We start from the raw sequence: 23,090 nt of genomic DNA on the forward strand, positions 1-23,090 counted from the left end.
ATAGGTTTCTTCCCACAGTCGGTGAGATGGTCATGTGATGAGGCTATTCCTGAAATGATTTCAGGAGGAAAGTAACTCATGATTGTCTACTTTAATGAATATGATAGATGAATTGAAAGAAATATAGCACAGTGCAAAGAACAAGGGATTAATTAACTTTTTGTCAGTATAATAGATCCTGAAGTGCTAAGACACAGATTATCTATCATGGGGCACACCCACATCTGTAATAGCATTCAACCCAAGGAGGGGAGTTTATTTTGGTTACTGTGTGTGTGTGTGTGTGTGTGTGTGTGTGTGTGTGTGTGTGTGTGTGTGTGTGTGTGTGTGTGTGTGTGTGTGTGTGTGTGTGTGTGTGTGCGCACACACACACTATATATATATATATATATATATAGTGGAAGACAAACAAGGGAGAAAAATTGGAACAAGCTAAAAGCAGCAACTGAAGGTTCTGGATGTAGATTTTAAAAAGTGAAATATGAAAAGACTAATCAAGAAATTGTTGCAGCTTCTCTTCAGGACACATTTTCAGTCTTCAGTGTTTCCTTTTAACAAAACACTTTGAGAAAGACCATCACTTTAACAGCTTTTAGAATCAAGGTTGAAGGCTTCCCTGCGTGCAGTAGGCTTAATGGGGCTGAATTATTGAAGGACAATTTTGGTCAGACAATAAAACTAGTAGTCGAGAAGTCTTTTTCTTTAGGACCTAAGAAAATATTGAAAAATATATTGTGATATTTGGTTTTGTGATATTGTATCAATGCTCATAAACACATTTTTTTTGTATTTAAACCCACAACTAGTAGATAGCAGTGCTGTAAATGTAAACTCACACTGTTCTGGTTGCATAAATAAGAAAACCTTTTCTTATTATTGATATAATTTTTCTGCATATGCTTTTTTAAATCGCAATTTATTGAATTTTAACCCCTGTACAATGAAGCACAATGAGTTTTACATGGAAAGAATCAGATAAATGATGCAGTAGCTTGTTCTTAAGGATACTCCAAAGTTTTTTTTCTCAAGTTTAAAGTTAATTCTTAGCCGTTCTCTCCAGACATTGACCTGCTCTGACCACTTCAGTATGTCTTTAGGTATTCATATCTTCACTGTGTGTGTGTGTGTGTGTGTGTGTGTGTGTGTGTGTGTGTGTGTGTGTGTGTGTGTGTGTGTGTGTGTGTGTGTGTGTGTGTGTGTGTGTGTGTGTGTGTGTGTGTGTGTGTGTGTGTGTGTGTGTGTGTGTGTGTGTGTGAGAAAGAGGCTCAAGGGAGAAATAGGAAATGAAATCCCCATCCATCAGCCGTCCCTCTGAGAGGTGAAGTGCTTTAATTGCCTCTGTCATGCACTATGCAGAGTCATAATGTGATGGATCAAGATACAGAGGAGGTGATTTAATTTAATGTTGCACACTGGGAGTAAACTTGAACAGTTGTCTCTTTGTGAACATTTGCTGCAGTCGGGGAGACGGTAACAGCAACATGGCTTTCTTGCTGCATTTTATTTCTGAAGGCTGGTGTATCGTTGTATGTAGGCTCTACGACTCTACGCTCTTGTGTGCTGGCATTGCTTTTAAAATAACGCCACCAAAACAATAGTTGGTGGTGGGGTTTCTATGCCACTGTGTTGAGTTCCTTTGTGTGCTTCAAACAATGGCAGCTGAAACTGAAACGTGTGCCTGTTCCTCTGTGTGTGTGGACACGCTTGTGCGTGCGTGTGTGCGTGCGTGCGTCCGTGCGTGCGTGTGTGTGTGCGTGTGTGCTTTTGAGGAAGGATTCTCAAACAGCATTATAAACTCAGTCTCAGACAATGAACACACATTAAGAGGACCACTCACAGTTGTGGTCTGCGTTGCTGTTACATGTAGTTATTATTATTTTTTTAATTATATTTTTTATTATTATATTTCTGTGGACATACTCTTCAGGCTAAGGCGTAGCATATCCATGTGTGGTCTTTGTTTGATATTGTAACACCAGTGCTTGACAATTAAAATGCTTTTCAGCAGTAGTTGCATGTTGCAGATCTGAGACAAACAAATTCATTGACTTCTGTCAATCAACAGAAAATAACAAAACATTTTGTGAAAGGGCTGCAAGTGATTGTCTTGGTTTGTCCAGGGTCGGATTCAAACGTTGGGCCCCTGCAGTCAGGCCATAAGCCTTGATATGGGGTATGCGCTTTACCCAGTGAGCTGCTATTAGCTCTATCTTTAAAGTGTGTCTTTATTCTCCTGAGTGTGTGTTGGAGAAATGGACCTAAGACCTAAAGATACTGCAGATATCACACCATCAGCACTGTGTCATACTCTGTGTGATACTGAAAAACAAATCAATTCTGTCAAATGGTGCCAGTTTATAATTATGAAGGACATATTTTCGTGTTGAAGCTGCAGGTGTGTGACCTGTAATTTAGTGTTTTAAAGCAGCTGGAGTCCAGTGCTTCAGGTGTGTGACATTTCTGGAGCCCAGCGGGAAGCTGCTGCTAAGACTGTAAGTGCCTCCAGCTCGAAGACTGTTCTTTACGAAGGATTTCACAGATTCTCGCTTACCTTCTGACCTCAGATCTGCTGTTGGTTTTCACTATTATTATGCTATAACTGCTCTCACTGCTGATCCGTCTCTCATTTTAAGATCACACTTTTAATCTGTCTAGAAATTGTGTGGACACTGAGAGTAGGGGTGCTGAGAGGGCTGCAGCACACCATAAATATCTGGCAGGATAAAAAAAACGTTAGTTCATAAAAAAGTTTAAAAGGTTTTATGATGTTTACATTTAGTATCGTATGATGTCATTATATAAATTAAGGGCACCAGGGAAATCAAAGACAGGAGATCCCCAGATCAATGTATCTCAGATCAGTGGTTCTCATATTTTTTTTGAATTCACAACAGTGTTTCCTATACAATGATTTATTTGTGGCTGCCCACCACAAAATCACCATTGACCGCCACATATGGATTTTCTGGAATGGCCAACTGTTCTCTGACCCCCAAATTAAAACTGTCTGAACAAAAGTCCAACAGGACTTTTCAATTACATGAACAGATACACACACATACAGGTCTTTTTGACAGAATGAACTTCAAATACTCCTTGAAAACAGAAAATCTTCTGTTAGAAACATGCCACAAAGAGAAGAGTGACTCAGAGGCATATTTGCCGTTTTAAATATTTTCATTTTCAGCAGCAGGTAGAGGTGTAGCACTACCTCAGCTCAGTTCAGTAAGTCGAATCATATGATACCCACAACTCTGCTGCTCTTGCTTTCTGTTCTTAACACTGGTAATGTTTTCTGTCACTTTATTTCCAGTCACAAAAGTCTGGCGGAAATAGAATAATTTTGTTCTTCAAGGCTTTTAATGTGAAGACATCTGTGCAGGAATCAGAATTGTTGATTTCGGTAACCCCTGACTGTATAATAAGAACTGGATACAGTACTGCTGCTCAGCCTTGCTTCAGTTTTTACCCAATGACCATGTGTGGTATTGTAGCGAAAATTACCCCTGCAGCCCAAAAAGCATGTTCCTATAGACCACCATCCTTCAAGAGACGACTATAAAACTGTTGACAGGACACCTCAAAGTGCGACCAAGGTTAATTAGAACTCTTTGGTATTAGGTTTTTACATTTTTTACAAATTTAAAACCTCGAAAGCAAATCTGAGTGGTCATCACAATGGGCCAAGCGGGCGGGTCTAATGGGAAAAACACTACTGTGCACATTCAGTGGGCTGCATGACCAGGAACTGAACCCAGAAGCCTTGATGTTGGGTTTCTAGTTCTTACAGTACATCTATGGGACAACTGTGAAGAACAGCTAAATGGAAGTGAGTTGGGAGAACATTACAGATTACAGATAAATCTGGCTTGTAGGTGGAAGATGACAAGCCGCTTTTACTGTGGTGTCTGCTCACTTGTAAACCTGCGTATTACACTCGATGTATGTAAAAGGTTTCCCTTTTTAAGCACTTCTGCAATTTCTGCCAACAGATCGTCCTAAATGTGTAAATATCACACGAACCACAACTTAACGTCATATTTGCTGTGAGTATTTACCTCCCAAACAAACAGACCTGTCATGTACAGAAAGGCTCTGAACACATCAGGAGCTCTGTCACTCTGCCTCCAGGCTGTTTAATGCATGTATTCCTTAGTGTTCCTCAGTGTGTGAGTGGGAGGCCTGTATCTGTCTGTGTCTGTTTGCTTTGATACAAGTTTCACATGGAAGCCTGCTAATGCAGCATGAAAGTGGATTTACACTCAGCTGAGGAGGAGTGTGTAAAACGTTTGAAGTGTGTATGCTGGTGTATTTTTCTTTTCCATAAATGAACATACAATTCTTCTTTTACATGTTTATTCAAACATTTCCTCACCCATGCAAGTTTTTTTCTGAGGATGCAAAGCTTTACAGAAGACTCTTTTCTATAGACTATTAAAATACTTTTATGTTGTCTTAGCTCAGCTCTGAAGGATGTTACTACAGCAGCACTAGCTGTTGTTCCATCGTAATCCATTGCAAAATTTTAACCAAAGTATACTGGCGAACGAAAATACGAATTAATGCTTGTTTCCATCCACTACTGTAATGTGATATAGTTAGGAGTTGGTTCATCAGCAGTAGGTGGCACCAACTCACAGAAAACCAGAAGAAGGCACAAAAGATGACGCAAGAAAAGAAGAGCGTCAGAATCAGAATCAGATTTATTACCAGGTACGTTTTTACACATACGAGGAATTTGTCTTGGTGCAATGGTGCTTAAAATATACAATCACACAAAAATATATAAATCACACAAAATATACAACTCACACAAAAATCACACAAGAATAAAGTACTTTTAAAAATATAAATAAATAAAGATAAGAAAGTCATTGTCATTGGGGGATCCGGGCCTTGTTAATGAGGCAAGCTGTAGATAGAAAGAAACTGTTTTTGTGGCGAGAGGTTTTGGCCCTGATGGACCGCAGCCTCCTGCCAGAGGGGAATGGTTCAAAGAGACCGTGACCAGGCTGGGAGGGGTCAGCCACAATCTTGCCTGCACGCCTCAGGGTCCTAGCGGTGTACAGGTCCTGGAGGGATTGCAGATTGCAGCCGATCACCTTCTCAGCAGATCTTCACTAGAGATGAGCCCAATGAGCGAGGTGTCATCCGCAAACTTCATGAGCCTGATGGACTGGTGATTGGAGGTGCAGCTGTTGGTGTACAGGGAGAAGGGCAGAGGAGAAAGAACGCAACCTTGGGGGGGATCCGGTGCTGATGGTCTGGGAGTCAGAGACATTTTTCCCCAGCTTCATGTGCTGTTTCCTGTCAGACAGGAAGTCTGTGATCCACATGCAGGTGAAGTCAGGCACAGTGAGCTGGGAGAGCTTGTCCTGTAGCAGAGCTGGGATGATGGTGTTAAACGCAGAGCTGAAGTTACAGCCTCTGTGCACTCATCCAGACTTTCAGTAGCAGGCCTGAACACATCCCAGTCAGCAGAGTCCAAAAACGCCTGAAGATCCTCCGCAGCTTCACTGGACCACTGCTTTGATGTGCTCACAACAGATTTACAGTGCTTTAATTTCTGCCTGTATGTAGGAATCAGGTGGACCATGACGTGGTCAGAGAGGCCCAGTGCAGCGTTGGGGACGGTGTGATAAGCTCTGATCACGTCTGATCAGACAGTCTGACCTCAAAGGTTATTATTGTTATAAAAATTATAAATATAAAGTAATATTATATTATTATTATTATTATTATAGTAAAATGTATTCTTGTGAGGAAGGTTACATCAGATCTGTGTGGAGCGTTCATAGATTTATTATAGAACCGTGAGGAAACAGGAATGGAGCATTTAGCAGCTAAAGAGTCAAATATTTTCCTCAGGAATTGGTAGAGACCAAAAAACTTAATTACAGAAGTTAATATTGGACTTACATTTGTCAGGTGGCCTGAAACACAGCTCCAAATGAATGATGTTGCTCCATGATAGGCAACTTTGCTAACAACACACATTTAGATAATATAATCAATTATTGCGGAATTATATATGAATTATGAATGATTTTTCCACAACGATACTAATAAAATGAACTACTCCTCAAACACCTGAAATAATCTATATCTTACATACTGTACACGATTCCTACATGTTTTTTTGTTTAATTGTTAATTGTGTGACATAGCTCTTGTTTCTCATTAATCAGAAAGTGCAGGGAACAGAGCTGGTGAAAAGATTTGAACCAGTCGTTTGTATTGGGTCAATTAACCAACAAGTTGACGTCTAATGGAGTTCAAACCTGCATTTCTGTTCCCTCCTAATGATCTGTATCTGCTGCTTCCTCTTTAGCCTCCTCACTTTTTTTTCCCAGAGTACCTGATCAGTGGGAGGTGACGATGACTCAACATCGTCTCTGCTGTGAAGTCAGGCAACCTGTTAATGTCTGTCACATTGTCACATTAAAGGGCTGCTGACATTTCCAGCTGTCCCCTAACCACAGATCCTCATTATGTCCCTCAGGACACATTTATGAAACATCCCATGATACCAAATCAAAATCATTCTCATTAAAGGAACATTTTGGGAAGTCATAGTTAACATAGTTAATCAGGTGTCGCAAAATAAATCTTTTCACTTTTGATGGAGCTAGGTTAGTCGTTTACCCATGCGTCCAGAGCAAGAATTAGAAAAATGCCTATTTCAAGGCAAATAAAATTAAGTTAGCATATTCTGTCATATTCAGCATTTACACTTGGTAAAATGAAATAACACAAAATGTCTTCTGTGAGAATGTATCAATTTATGTCGAAAACCATTGTTAGTGTTTTTGTTAGCTGTCTGCTGGTAATCCCATGATGGCCACTCAGAGGCTGTGTTTGGTTTGTGATTTATGGATCAGTCAGAGGCTGTGTTGGCATGTGTTTTGGTGGCTCTGATCTCAAACGCATTGCACAATGGAATAACATGAGATTGACCCCATAAAGCCCAGAGGGTTTGAGGGATCTGTTTAATAATGGATGTAGGCGACACCATATTTGGTCTCTGAACAGGAGAACTCTAGGAGGTGCCTCTGTAGTGCGGTGTACCAAAAAATGACTCCTTATGTTATAAATATTTAACTTATGTCTAAAATATTATAAAAGAATAAAAATCTTGAGATGAAAAGAGAATAAACAAGATCAGATGCAATTCTTCATTCACACAGAAACAGAGGAAAGGGCTTCCTAGTCAGGTCAGCTGTAATGCCTTTAAAGCAGATATAATAAATATTTTTATATAAACAGTGGATCACGTATATGAAAAGGGTCAGTCGTAGTGATGAACCAACAGATAACTCTCAGGACTCTGCAGTTCCCCTGAGCTCTATGGAGCTCTATCGAAGGCTTCAGCTCATCATTTGGTTTTACAGCACCCAGCTTTACTGGGTTGGTAATATTGCACTTTTCAGTGGCAGCAGGAAGACGTTGTCAGTAAACAAGCTCTGATAAACTCCCTCTACCCACTGACTCAGTTGGCAGTTTATTAAGTACATCTAGAAAAATGAATGCATTCTAATACAACAGTGCTGCAGTAAATTCTCCCTTTATGAAGGTTATAATGTTCTGTTTACGTTTCAGAGAGGTATTGATTCAGCCGTTTGCGGTGCTGTTGAACCGTATTGCATCATACAGAGATGTGTTTCTGTTTTTTTGGAAATAGAAACACCTGTGTGTACATAACTAACTGGCAACTGAGTGTGTATTCCTATCAGGATAACCATTACCATTAAACTGATAACATGCTCTTATCACATGGGTTGATTTGAGTTTTATAAACAGATTGACAAAGCATTCTTTACAAGCTCTTAATTTAATTGTGTCAATTTAATCTTAATTTAATTAAAACAATATAGCCTCTCTTTATCAAACAAAGTAACAAGAAGTTTAACAACAAAGGAAACATTTCAGACTATCGACTGTCCAGTTACATTAAAACTTTTCTGCTTTCATCACCCATCAACTGGCTTATTCAGCTGATGTGACCTTTTCCTCTGAATGTGTTGTTACTTGAGGTTTTCCTGTGTTGCCAGGATGGAAGTGATGTTTTTTATCTGGAAGGATGTCTGCTGTGTGATTTGAACACCATCAAAGAAGACACAGTTCAAAAGTTTTAACTTTTTATTCCTTTTTTTTCACTAAAACAAATAATTGATAAACATTTGTATGAAACAAGTTTTATTAAGGAGTTGAGTATTGTAAAAAAAGATTTAGCTATATCATTACCTTCATGGCACATTCTTTAAGTACAACAACAACAACAACAACAACAACAACAACAACAACAACAACACACACACAGCAACAACACACACACACACGGACATACACGTACACACACACTGATTAGGATTGTGGAGCAAAATGGTCTTCTGTACAACAACAAAATTAACGCAGTATAAAGTGACGAAGCTCCAGAAAAACCAGCATGAAAAACAGTTCCTGGCATCCAACCTTCTACTGTGGTTATTTAGTGGCTTCAAATGAGGCTTAATGTTCACACAGTTTCTCTCAACTTTTCCTCAATGTTACAGCTTTAGTCCAGAATCCCCCAGCCTGAGGCAGTAGACACTTAACTATACAACATGCTAAAGCAAAGTTCAGCAGGCTAAACAACAAAATGAACATTACATGGGAAATCTGTCTGAAGTTGGGTCACGGATAGCCTGTAACGCCATCAATCCAACACTGAGCTTGAAAACATATTTGAATATTATTTTCATACATAATCAATGTTATTTCAGACATACAGTACATCAGGTCTGCAATGTCCCTCCTGCCCTCAGAGATAATTGATTAAGAGGCGCTTTTCTCCTTATGAAAGTAACACCTGCAACTGTCTAACCAATGAGAATTTAGTCGGACAAGAGCATATTGATCAACCAAGAAGAGGTCAGCCCTACTGCTTTCTGGCAATAAGATTTCTCCCATCTGAAGTTGAACAACCACGTCCAAAACCAAAGTTTCCCTTTTTTTTACCCACAGTTTTTTTCATTTGCTTTATGTTACTTTTCCAGACAAAAAACACAAATGAAATCTGGATCAGACAGGAGCTGCAAATCATTTCTGGCATTTCATTAAACTGTGCTCACAATTTTTTATTGCCTCCTTTGTTGACTCATTTGTTTCTCTCATGTTTAATAGAAGCAAGAGAGAGAGTGCGTCTTCATGTAGGCTACCAGTATTTGAAAAATGTCCCTGTTTGGTTCTTTGTTGGTCCTTGATGTCTGAAATGTCTGAGTAGTTTTAAACAGACTCTGTCACTGCACAGTTTTCTCTTTACTCATTATGTCATGATGAAAATTAGCAGGGACTTTCTTTGGAAACTAGGCTGGACAATATGACAAAAACATTTATCACAATAATTGCTCTATTGATATGCAGTATAATCAGGCCAGTATTGTGTTTAGTGTATATAGCCAGGGAGCTTCTTCCTCAGGTTAGTTAAGTTCATCAGTCCAAGTAATTTTCGATGGTGCCTGTCAGCACCATGTGTTATACTACTGAACAAGACTAAGGGTCTGTCCCTGTACCCACAATTTAAGACATGTATTTGTGTAGGCACGTCAGTGTGGGTATTGGGACAAACCCAGAGTCTACAGTTGCACTAGCAGCTGTACTGAGCTAAATGCTAACATGTGGATGTTTAGCAGGTTTGCACCATCTTAGTTTAATGTGTTCGCATGCTAACATTGGCTAATTTGTAATAAACACAAAGTATAGCTGAGGCTGATGGGAATGTTTAGGTATGGTGATGGTGCTAGATGACCATTCAGGGATAACCAAAGTTATTACATTTCCTCCCAGCAGGGGCATGAATGTATGAGTCAGTTTTTAATCAATTAGTCAATTTAATGTGAACCTCATGGTGACGCTACATCCGATCAATATCTCTTCCTCCTGTTTTCCTCCATCCTCATTCACCGTGTTTTTCGTTCTTATTTTTTCTTTGTTGTATGCTCCTTGTCTGTTTGTTCTCAGTTCAGTGAGTTAAAATGAGCATGAAGTCACACAGCGGGAGTTGTTTCTCCATCGGAGCACCGAGTCAAAGCAGCATTTCACCGCTGTGCTCTGATTTCCTGCTTCACCTGTCTGATCAGACAGAAAGCAGAAGGATCAATCAGAACATTTCTCATCAAAACTGAACCGAATCCTCCAGGTGCTCCTGACGAATCACCTCCAAACACGGCAAACAGTTAGTTATGGCTCTGATACTCCTCTGTTGTCTTTTAGTTTCCGGCACAGACTGATGACTTTCATAACTCCACCACTTCACGGTTCATCTGTGACATTTGCAATTTGAAAGGAGAAATGAGACTGGTGTTAAAAAGATTCTGCAGCGTTGCTTGAGGCAAAGAAACCCACGCTTTTTCTTTTAATCTGAACATCATCAGGTTTTTATTGAACATGAAGTAATTGGTTTTTAGAATGAACTCTGTCAGATCAGTTCAGTTGGTAGATGATCTGTTTCAGGGTCCACAAAATGACACAGGGCCTCAATAAAAACCACCACTGTGGCTGTGAGTCAAAGTTTCTATGTCAAATTAGACCAAATTGAGCTTCCACACTTGAGCTGGAGTCTTATGAAAGGGGCTAACAAAGTCTGGGTTAGTGCCTGCTTCCTGTTGCATTACAGCCTGTCCACTAAATTCATCAGACTCTGAATAATGTGAGGCTGAAGATGAAGCTCGTCATAAGTTCGTCAGTCAGAAGTCATTTGCGGCCACAGTCAAACTGATGATGACAATGGATAAAATTGTCTTAGCTTCATTTACATAATCACAGTCATACTCCTTTATTTGATCTGTTTATTACAGTGTCAGGATTCAGAGCCTGTCAGTGATGGCTTTCTTTTATCTGGAGATTTATTGGTGTTCTCATTGTCCTGGGTTACAAGTTGCAGTCTACAGCTGTCTGGGCTGAGTAAAATCCTAAAAAGATTTTAATGGGATATTTTTAAATGAAGTAATTTTTATAGGTATACTTACATTCTAGGGGCATAAAATAACATTTTAACATTTTTATTTAACTTGGTTACACTATGACATTCAATATTACGTGTTTCAAATGAAATTATACCAACTTAAAAACAAAATATACATACAAACCTGATGCATGCTCATCTTACCAACCCGTATTTGTCACTGACCCAAAGTTCTGAATATGATGATCGGAGCTTATTGCAGACAGAGTTCCAGTACTGGTGACTTTTGCTCTCTCAGTGATCAAGTAAATGAAACTTCCTATACAGCGACACTGAATTAAAAACTTTTCTGATGATATATTAAATGTTCAGGCTCCCTGACAGACTAACAGGCCTGGTTGAAGCAGCCGATGGAGCCGTTTTAATATCGCGCTGAAACATGTTTTATGCATGAAAGCACATATGATCGCACTTAAAAGAAAGCTTGAATAATGCTGACAGATCAGTTCCATCATAACAACACGGGGGATTAAATGTATATATCAACTGAGCAATCTGACTGGTCTAGGACACCTTCCAGCTGTTAAAAGGATGATCTGAAATAGAAGAACTTATTGATCTGTCGTCATTATTTTCATCGTGACTACTGTTATTTCTAGAAATGTCGGTTTTTAAAATCAAAAAATAATATGATAATAATCATTCATTTCATAAGACCAGTTAATTGCCAGTTTACAACTTACAACTACATTTAACTTCACATTTTTCTTCTCTTCTTTCCATTCCTCTGAAAGCTCTGATACTCTATATCCAACTTGGCACAAAACAATACAGAAATACCCCAAAAAAAACTAACAAGCATGGATCATTCAAGGTAATCAAACCCAAATTCACTGGATATTGGATATTTAATGGAGTTGCGAAGTGGGAGGGATTGCTGGTTTGAAAGTATTATTCCTTGTTCTGTATTCGTTTGTGTTCTTTTCTTTTAACAATATCCTCACTGAACATAGAAACACAGGACTTCTGGATAATGTAAAGATCAGACGGGTTCATGTTATGACTACCAGTTTCAGTTTTTTTTGTTTGTTTCTGAGAAGTTTGGTGGACGGCTCTTAATACTACAATATCCATGAGCCTTGGATAATGTTGCCACGGAGAGGGAGTCTGACTGGCTTCTCATTGGCTTGTCATTAACTTCTCCATCTCTCCATTTTTGGGGGCATTTCTGCTTTATTTAGATTTAGTGCAAGCTAGAGAGAGACAGAAAGGCAGGGAAGAGAGAGGGATGACATGTAGCAAAGGGCCCGGGCTAGAATCCAACCCAGACCGCTGCGGTAACAACTCAACCTTGTATGACATTTTTCATGGTATGATAACTGTCTCAGAAAATATCATGGTTTCACAGTATAATGGTACACAGTATGTTAGGGCTGTTGTTGGATTCATTATAATTTCAAACAATATTATGTCTTGTATTTTGTGATAACACTAATATGGTAGAATTCAGTATCTCTTTATAAAATAGCACCATAGAATTTAATACCGTAGATCAGTGGTTTTCAGACCTTTATTATTAATGTAACCCTTTGAAATATTTTTACAGCCCAGTACCCCCTGATCAGTGCAAAACATTTTTTGTAAAAAAAAAATGTATATACCTATATAAAGATGTGAGGTAAAGTGCTTAAATTTAAAATTTTTAGAGTCCATGACTCCACAGCAAACCAATTTTCATCTTGCAATAACGCTAAAACGGCATTGTCTTTTTTATAAACTGTACACTGGCTCGCCAGTTTAGTAACAAACATGAAATCAACATCAAACTCTTAACTAAAATAATGTCCACAGTATTGTACTGTAAGTTTTTATCAAACTACTAGATATTTTTCTGCTGTTGATCTTTTGTCCTGATGATTCAGCCAGGAGAGTTTCATGTCAGCCCAATCCAAAACTGCTCTAACAGTGAGTCACCTACTGTAACACTGTCTATGGAATACATGAATAGGACTACTTCTGCAACAAGGGGCGACAGAAATAGTCCTCCTACTTCTCTTTATCACACAGTGTTTTAAACCCTTAGATGACCAATTCTGTGATTATGCAGTTGTGAACCTTTTCTTCTCATCGCAGGACAATACATTTTTTTTAGTGCTGAAATAATTAGATGATTAATCAATTAGGCGATTGGACAGATACAGCACTTCATGGCAACAATTGTGATAACTGGTTAATCGTCAAGTCATCAGGCAAAATTCCAAACCATTCACTGGTTGCAGCTTCTCCAATGTGAGAATTTAATTCTGTTTATATCATTTAAAGGACCCGTTTGTAGGTTTTAGTGGCATCTGGTGGTTCCAAGCATGTAGGAGAAAATACTGTACAAAACTCGCAAAAAAATGTGAAAGGCCCTAAAGGCTAGCGTTTGGTTGCTTATTGGCAGAAACATGGCGGTTCAGCCTCCGTAGGAGAGGACCCACTCCCTCTGTAGATAAGAATGGCCCATTCTTAGGTAATGAAAACACAACGATTATTATTTTCAGATTGTTATACACTAAGGAAAACATACCTATGAATGTCTGCAATTATCGTTTGTTTCACCTCCACTGCAACGACTGTAGTAAAACATTTAAAATCTCTGTCACTTAGATTTTTTTCTTCACGTTTATTTTCATGGTAGTGGTGGTTAGGTGTTTAACCACTTAAAGGCTCTGTTTTTAGACCAGTTGCTGTTGAAGTCAGAGCGGCTGTACTGACACTCTGAGGGCTGCAAACACTCTTGACTCTTAATCTCCTGACTCACAGCCCGCCGCTCTGCTGGTGTGTAAATAATTTAGCGGAAATTTAAAGCCCCAATTAATTTGAGCAGTAGGGAAGGAGGATGTCTCCTGCTGATCGATTCATTAGTAATAATGGCTGACATTTGTGTCACCAGACAAAATGGAGGAGAGCCTATAGAATCCAGAGCGCATCAGAGGGAGAGCTGCTATCTGACGACCACATTCAGGGCTCAAATCATCCGTTATAGTGTTTCACTATAGAATTCTGTACAGGTCTGACAGTGACTGAACCCAACCTCAAGCTAATAGTCTTTATTTAAGTCAGTTTCTTGGTACAAAAATCTGATATACGACCATAAATGTAAACTAGAAATATAAATTGTATATCAGCGTCTCTCACCAATACCAAGTTTTTGTTATTTACATAATTATACAACTGCTTTAGATTGGCATCATAATGCAAAAGTTATGCAATGGAAATATGGTGATACCTTTGGCATGCTTTGGTTTCTAAATTTTTATTATTGAGTGGGATTAAAACTAAGCAGACTTAGGAGCATTCAAGTTATAGAGTCACTTAAAAAGTCTCATGTCTCAAGTTATCATAAGTGACAGTTCAGTGGAAAATCTTTCAGGACCACCAAAACCAGTTTTAAGGGGTTGGGGAAATTTAGACTCTCTCCGTTTGAAAAAAAAGGATGGTCTGACGTTAGCATGGCGTGCAGTAGGTCACGGGGTGGGGGAGACATAGATCCAGGCTCAGGGGGCGTCTGGATGGGGGGTCAGAACCTCCAAGGAGGGAGTGACCTTTCCACACACACACACACACACACACACACACACACACACACACACACACACACACACACACACTCCACAGAGACCTAAACGTACAGTGAATATATCTACTAACGGGTATTGTTTGTGTGTGTGTGTGTGTGTGTGTGTGTGTGTGTGTGTGTGTGTGTGTGTGTGTGTGTGTTAAAGCCTGAGCTATCTTATTCTTCTGTGCCATAGAGCTCCATTGTTGTCCAACTATTAAAGGGATAGTTTGGGTTTTTTGAAGTGGGGTTGTATGAGGTACTTATTGAGTGTATTACTACAGTAGGTGGTGATTACCCCCCCAGTTTGGAGAAGAAGACTATGGATGAGTACCTCATACAACCCGAATTCAAAAAACCCAAACCATCCCTTTAAAATCACATCACTTAGCCACACTGTTGCACACACACACACACACACACACACACACACACACACACACACACACACACACACACACACACACATACACCATCCTGGTGCCCCAACTACTCACTAGAGCACCAAATGTGTATTGATCCGCTGCTGTAAATAGTCCCAAGCAAATCCAAGATTTACTCCTGTTTGAGTAATGTTTGATCAAAACTGCAGCAACCAGATGTTTTAGGAAATTACTGGTACTGAACCTTTTTCTAAAAATGAAACAGTCTTTGTGAGGTGTTTTTAAAATATGATGAGCTGAGTGACAGACAGGAAGTTAGAAAGGATTGAGACATGCAACAACACATTGGTTTTTCATGAGATTTGTTGATGTTTGTTACTGCAATAAGAAAAATATAGTGTGTGTGGTAGCTCAAGCCTCTTATACATTGACACAGAGCGCAGGGATAATTGCACACCACAGTGAAGTGGATGGTGATGCTACCAAGTCAACACATTTAGACACAACAGGATCATTTTTCCGGTAGCGAAACATCAGAGCTGCTTTCATTTGCGGTCCATTTCAGCTCAGATAGAAAGCAATCAGATGAAGTGAAAACAGTAATCATACTGACATGGAAAAATAATCTGCGCTGGTTAATGAGCCACTGGCTCCTCCATTAGTCCGTCTTCATGCCAGTCACCATTATTTAATAATTAGCATTTTAACATCTGCTGATAGCTGAGACAGGCTGTGTGAAAGGCAATATGTTCGCATTATGACAGGCTAATGACGATGATTTTTCAGTTTGGTCAGTTGTAATTCTGTTCTTGGAACCCAACATAGCTAATTGTTGTTAATTGTTGTTTCTGTGTTATCTGAACATTAAATGCATTCAGCTTGGTTCTGATTAAATGAGTGTTATGGAAACCAGCAGGGAGAAGAGCTGAGAACAAGGAATTAAAAACACTAATGTAAAATACAAACATTTTTATCTCCAAACTGTCTATTAAAGTCTGTTGGATCTCGCAGAGCTACTTCCATGTTTGGCTTTGATTGAATATTTAGACATTTTTCCAAATAAGTTGTTTTAATAATTGCTATGAATTTAAAGTTGGTTAAAGTAAGGATTTAATGATATTCCATTAATGATTCAATATAATTCATGATACTGGGTTTAAGATAAGATTTTGAAATGACACTGAAGACAAATTTATGACTGAAAAAGTTTCCTGTATTTCTTTTATTTAATCTACTGATTTTCTCTTATATTTTCTTTATCAAGTTATACAATCCTTTTTTATTTCTGAGTAAGGCATAGACTGTGCAAAACTATGCATATTTCCTTTTCTTTGTAAAAGTGAAACAGTATTCTTTACGCCTTGATACCATGATTGATATCACGATTCATTTTTCAAATCAGATTTGATTCTTCAAATATTTGTATCATAAATGAACTGCTTTGCAATATATCTTCACATTCCTTCATTTCAGTGTGTAATGTCATGTTTTTTAAAGGAGCATCCTCAAAAGTGTGGTGGTGACAGTACTTGTAATCGTGAGCCTACTCCGATACCACTCTACAGTGACATGACATCATGTAACCTCTTGTTAGTTGAGCATGTAGGTGGAGAAGTGTCAACAGTTTGGATATTTTAAGCAACTTTTACAACAGTATGTTTGTTACAGTCAGAAAGTCATTTTTAGAACAGTAATGGTATTATTAACTCATATCAGTACTCTGTATCAGCAAATACCAAATTGTAGTACATATGTTTACGCACATACAAAACAGTCTTTGATGTTGCTATCTGTAGGCTCTGTTTCACCATGGTATACCTGTACACTGGCACAGTGAACAGATGATGGACAGCATGAGCAAGATCTTTCATTGCAGTCTTCAATCTAAAATTCTTACAGTCAAATTCTGAGTTGGATACATTTTTCAGCTCTCCTAACCCTTTTATGTATTGCTTAAGAGGTGTTACAGGCATTTATTGGCTCCCTGGTTATTCGATTTTTGGTGTCTGTAAGTAGGATTACAAGCTGAACAGAGAATAAAACACAACTCTGAGATGACTGTTGAACAAATCTTCTTGCCCCACCTGGTCTGCACCATCAGTACACTCATGGCTCTCTAGAAACTCCAACATCTGTCTCCTCATTTCAAGTGTCATCATTTGAGCAGTCAGCTTTATAGTCTTTGGCCTTCCTGCATGCTCTCCTTCAGCAGGAGCTGTTTAATGTCTTTGTGTTCTCTGCACTTCAGAGCAGTTTGTGTTGAGTGATTCAGAGAAGCACATTAGCTGCTGTTAGCAGGCTCCTCTGGTGGCAGCTGCATCTGTCACCTCCCTCTTCATCCACTTAACGTTTGCCCATTTCCATTTATCACCATAAAGAGGACCCTCTCTTTGTGTCATCTCTCAGCGTCCCCACCCCCACTGATTTCAAATATTTCTGCTGATTTCTTCGACACCTAAACAGTAGTTTTCTCTGGTGTGTCTCTTTTATCTCCTTGTTGAGACACTTGAGCTTCTGCTGATGTCTGTTCCACATCGTTACTCTTATAGTTCCACGGTGGTTCCTCTCCATCTGCTGGTTCACGCTCTGCAGGTCTATCGCTCTCATGAGACAACGTTTCCAACCCTCAGAACAGACTGAAGCTGGTCACGTGATTCAGTCGGGGCACGTGTTATTTGATGTCTGTCGGTCGTCACAGCACAGCCTTCAGCCTTTCAGCATACTGAAAGTCATCCAGACACAGGAAGTCAGAACGGATATAAACATGGCTCCTGGGTCCTTACAGAGTATCAGGATAGTACTGAATGTCATTTTTTTAATTTGAAGATTCTATTGAGGTATTTGAATGAAGCTTTGGATGTGTGTCATCATATTATCATGTTATCACACTGAAAGAATAATACAAAAAACCCTTCAACAGAAAAAACTCAATTGGAATGAAGGGATTAATCGAATAGTTAGGTTTTTTTTGTCATGTAAAGGCAGAGGGAGTAGGCTTTGTGGTTGCTGTTAGTAATAAACCTTCAAGTTTCAATAAATTATTCAAAGCTTGAGTAACAGTGAGAGAGAGAGAGAGAGAGAGATCAAATGAGAGTAAGTGAAGAGAGCGAACACCTTAGGAAGAACAAAGCAGTGAATCAGAGAAATTATCAGAAAAATTATTTTCTGATTCTTTCACAGCGGTTACATTCTAAACCACAAATAAACACGGCCCCACTTTCATCCTGTCCACTGTGCTTGTATATGTGTGTAGCTCAGCCCCACTCTCGGTCAAACAGACACACAGCCGTGCAGAGTCCCGATCTCACACCCTGCACGTTGCTGCAGAATGAATGCACGTACAAAACAAAAAAAACCAAAAAAGTTTTGAATGTTGAATGTTGTTATAAGCTTCCAAGTTTCAAACTTTTTGTTACAGTCCTACAGAATATGCCACAGTGCTGTCTTTTTATCAGGTGATATATTTCAAGTACATCGGCACGACCAATGAAAATGTTTAGTTGAATTTGACAGATTATTGGTCATGTATGCATGTGGTCGCATTGAGCAGAATGCAATCATAACTGTTTTTATTAGTGCTGTCAGTTAAACGCATTATTAACGGCGTTAACGCAAACCCATTTTAACGGCGTAAATTTTTTTATCGCAAGATTAACGTTTGTTTAACTTTGTAGTTTTTTTCACATGCTGTTGCAACAACTAACGTTAGAAAAACTACAACAACACACCGGATCTAGCTAGACTGGAAACAAAACAGGCATACTGCACACACTTGTTTAAGAGTAGTTGACGTTACGTTTTGAGTGGATGGCGAGCGCGAGACGCCGAAATGGATGCCAATAATATTCTGAATTGATGGCCAAGCACACAGCTGATGCGAATTCTCCGCCCCCTCATCAAAGCCAGGCGACAATGGATGATTTTTCAATAAAAACAACATTTGCACAAAGAAAGGCGATCCATTTTTCCATGTTGATAAGAGCATTAAAATGAGAAAAAATAATGGGACAAAAAGAAATCAAGGGACATTTAGAATAGATAAAAATGTGCGATTAATTGCGAGTTAACTATGACATTAATGCGATTAATTGCGATTAAATATTTTAATCGTTTGACAGCACTAGTTTTTATAAAAACAAATTGTGACAATCACCCAATTTTTGAACAATGAAGCTCCATGTTACAGAGGAATAAGATATATCAGGCTTTGGATACACACAGTACTTGTCAGTACAATCAGTTTATTGTTGCTTTTAGTTTTTCCAGAGGAAAAGTTGTTAACAATAGAAGGATGAAACAACACGTCTTATCTTTTATTAAGTCAATACTGCAGCTGCAAATGTTGTGCCTTTATATTATTGTATTATTATAATTGAATCGAACATAAATAACTAATAATTCTGAACACTAACAGAATAAATGAGATGGCTGAATGAGTCTACTAATGGAGGAAAACTTTCTCCTTGCTTCTTCAGATCTGTTTTGCTGCAGACATGTCAAGTGTTTCTGCCCCTGGAGACGTCCTCCATTATGTTTAATTACACAAAATCACTGCAGACTACAGCACACATTAAAACCTGTGTTTTCATCCCACTGGGCATCATACATTTGAAATTAGTGCATGAAAGTCTGGCCAGGTTGTTTTACTTTCATGACTTGTACCTGCATAGCTCCCAGCTGTTTTTAATTGCTACATGAATTCTATTGCTTTATAACTTGAGTGCAGTTTTTCTTTTATTCTTTTTTTCATTTGGCATTTGATGTATTTAACTGTCATATCCAAAATAATTTACAGTAAATGAATCATGTTAAAGGAGTTGGTGTTCTGTTACCAGGATGGTTTTACAGCACATGTTGGCTGAAAGTGGACATAGAGAATTTCTAAGGAAAAAACTCTTCTTATCTTATCTTCTGGACAGTCTATTGAGGGTCTGTTTTCTAGCCCAGTGGCTTCTTTTGAGGTTTACATTGGTTGTAGTTCCTGCAGACATCACAAGCATTCATGCCGCGGCAGCTGGTTGAGGGATTCATTCATTCAGCGGTAAATGGCAAGGAAAGGAAATATTCATTTCAGCTAAACAATTTTCTGGGTGAAATAATAGTCAGGTTCAGGTGGAAGCGGTCTTTTTATCTGAGAGCTTTGATTATTCGTGTTACAAGAATTAATGAAAATGTGACCCAGGACACATGGACTTCCACAAAGTCATAATAGAAATAGCTAATGAGGACATGAAGAGTACACTCATGGATTGTTAACATATATATATCTACATACAGAGAATTCCTGCAGAAAGAAACAAAGATTGAAATAATACATTTATTATAGGGATCTTAGAAGGCGATTCAAGACGTACATTAAATCTCTCTCTCTGCATGTTTCACAGTGTGCTGCTAGCCTTTATGGTAATCTGTATTCAGACTTACATTGAGCATAACGCTACAGGTCCAACAGTAAAATCACAGTTATGACTTTTACATAAAAGTGACCAGGGTGCTTATTCTGATCAACACGTTAAATTACCATCAGATTAACATAATGTTGTCCATTACGTAGGAAGTAGGCTAAAATGTATAAATCTGCCATTGACCAAATATTTCAGTTGGCATTCTCCTCCCCTTCCTCTATCTTCCGACACTATTTTGCAAGGGCACTGTTGCTGCATCTTGGTCTTAGCGCCACCCAAGACCATTGTGATTGATTGTAAGAAATACAAAGAAGCCAGCGTATTTTTCCCCACTTTACCAAAATCATAATGGTTCCAGCCAGACATTTCTCCAGTGCTAAAACCAAGTGTGGAGAAACATAGGGCTGGTGTCTGTAGAGTAAATATCAAAGAAAATATATATATATATATATATATATATATATATATATATATATATATATATATATATATATATATATAGATATATATATATATATCTATATATATATAGATATATATATATATATATATTTTAGGCTTTTGATTGCCTTTATTTGATAGAACAGCTGAAGACAGACAGGAAAGGGGGGCAGAGAGAGGAGATGACACGCAGCAAAGGGCCGCAGGTCGGATTCGAACTCTGGGCCGCTGCAGCAAGGACTGAGCCTTGGTACGTGGGTCGCCAGCTCTACCCACTGAGCTAACCGGGAAATATTTTAAATGATTTTTATATATCAAAGTGTCTCCATTAAGTAATTTGTCTACCAGAGAGGGCTGACAAGCTTGTTTATACACTATAAAATCTCCAACCCGCTGCATATCAGGCCCCTATTCTTTAAGCCACCATTATAAAAATGTTGTGTTAGTTAAATGAATACTTGCTGATTCATCATTATCAGATAAATTGGAACACTGAAATATTGATCGTGTTGAGTGCAACTCTCAGTCCAGTTGGACTGTAATTTATTGAGTGTCTTACATAATCTCTGATGCACATAACTTCAACAAAGTTCAGCAATTGCTTAAAGTTTACTGCAGTCTATATTTCTTTTTATTGTTTTTTTCCAGATGTAGATATTGAAGTTAGAAATATCCCCCTGCCAAATACAGTAGAATTTGTATTTCAGCGATGGAATCAATCATTACCTCAGTAGAAGGAAGAACGGAATACATCAAATGTTTTCCAAACTTTAATATTTATGTCCAGTTTGATGTTTGTCTCTGTTAGTCTCTTCAAATTGTCCTGAGCTGCTGCTCTCTGAGCTCCCTGCCTCCCTTATATGAATCATTTTCTCACTGATGTTCTGCTCTTCAGAGTCTCAGAGCAACTAACAGGAAGAGGTGAAGCAGCCAGCTGAGAGACTGTTTAATGTCACACTGAGCTACCGCTGCTTCAGTCTGAACCACTTATTCTTCTGTCAGACTCAGTGAGTGTCGCTTTGGATAAAGAACTTCTGTCAAAAGCCACAAATGTGAACGAAGCAGAGAATTTAACATTAGACCCGCTGAATTACTGTGTGGAGGAGGACAGGACACTCTTGCGTGCACTCTGGATGTTTTGGTGCTTTCAGTCTAAAAATGTCTCAACAGAGACAGAGACAAACAGAGTTTGAAAAAAGGCTATGACATTTTCTTTTACTTTTTAAAGTAAGTGCCTTTTCAATTAAAATAAAAGGAATTGGAAGCCAATTTTACATTGTGCCATGATTTATTCAAGCACTAACCAGATTAGATGTGGAACTTGTGTTTCTTTTTGTTTGGCTTGTTGTGAGTTCTTTGTTTTGAGTTCTGCTGCATCCAGTCTCAGCTCAGGGACATACTCATAAAATCTTCTTTGCTCTTTTTTCAATGAAGAAATAGTCTCCAGTTCTGATATAACTGATGGAAGAAGCATCTACATTAACCTCATTATGGCTCTAAAAACTAAAAGTCTTAGCTTGGAACATTTGTTCAAAGTGTAGGAACTCCCTGTGGTAAGAATAAAACCTCTGGAAAAGGGGATTCTGACTTTAAGATGGACAGGTCTGGCTAAATAAAAGTTAAATAAATAGTGCTTATTGTTCTGAATCTCTCTCTGTGGCAGGGTTTCCTGAAGAGTGAGCGGGTTTCCAGGATGGTCCAGAGCGGCGGCTGCTCAGCCAACGACTTTCGCGAGGTCTTCAAGAAGAACATCGAGCGGCGCGTCAGAAGCCTCCCAGAGATCGACGGCCTGAGCAAAGAGACGGTGCTGAGCTCCTGGATCGCCAAATACGATGCCATCTACAGGGGGGACGAGGACATGCGGCGTCAGCCACAGCGGGCGCACCTGAGCGCTGTGTCTGAGCTCATCCTCAGTAAGGAGCAGCTGTACGAGATGTTCCAGCAGATCCTCGGCATCCGCAAGTTTGAGCACCAGCTGCTGTACAACGCCTGCCAGGTGAGCCGCAAGAGGTCAACAGGTACAGACACACTGTATATTTATTATTGATTACTTACTTGTAAGAGTTGTACGTCAACCTCCATGGCTGAATGATGAAGTAAATGCTGGTGCATCCTCAGCTGTAGTTCCTCTAATATCACTCAATGCTGCAGTAGGGAAACTTGAACTTGAAATTTATCTAGAGAGAAGTTCTCTCTAGAAATGCAAAATCATTACAGGTATTTTATTTTAGCTTTGGAGCTCATGATCTGATTTCACCTCTTCTGTGTATCTTAGGGGTGACTATAAAATGTCTTTCATTAAGATAGTGATTAGAAGT

At 38.9% G+C, this 23,090-nt stretch overlaps 1 protein-coding gene across 8 annotated transcripts in view; it reads left to right on the forward strand.

Annotated features, from left to right (window-relative positions):
- cadps2 (Ca++-dependent secretion activator 2) overlaps positions 1 to 23,090 on the forward strand; it is a 200,163-nt gene that overhangs the window by 46,966 nt on the left and 130,107 nt on the right. For all 8 annotated transcript variants that reach the window (XM_051382486.1, XM_051382489.1, XM_051382485.1 and 5 more), the window contains exon 3: positions 22,436 to 22,768. In XM_051382486.1, the coding sequence (XP_051238446.1) occupies positions 22,436 to 22,768 (333 nt within the window). The remainder of the gene's footprint in view (positions 1 to 22,435; positions 22,769 to 23,090) is intronic.

Source organism: Dicentrarchus labrax, unplaced genomic scaffold (genome assembly GCF_905237075.1).
Source record: "Dicentrarchus labrax unplaced genomic scaffold, dlabrax2021, whole genome shotgun sequence".
NCBI lineage: Eukaryota > Metazoa > Chordata > Actinopteri > Moronidae > Dicentrarchus > Dicentrarchus labrax.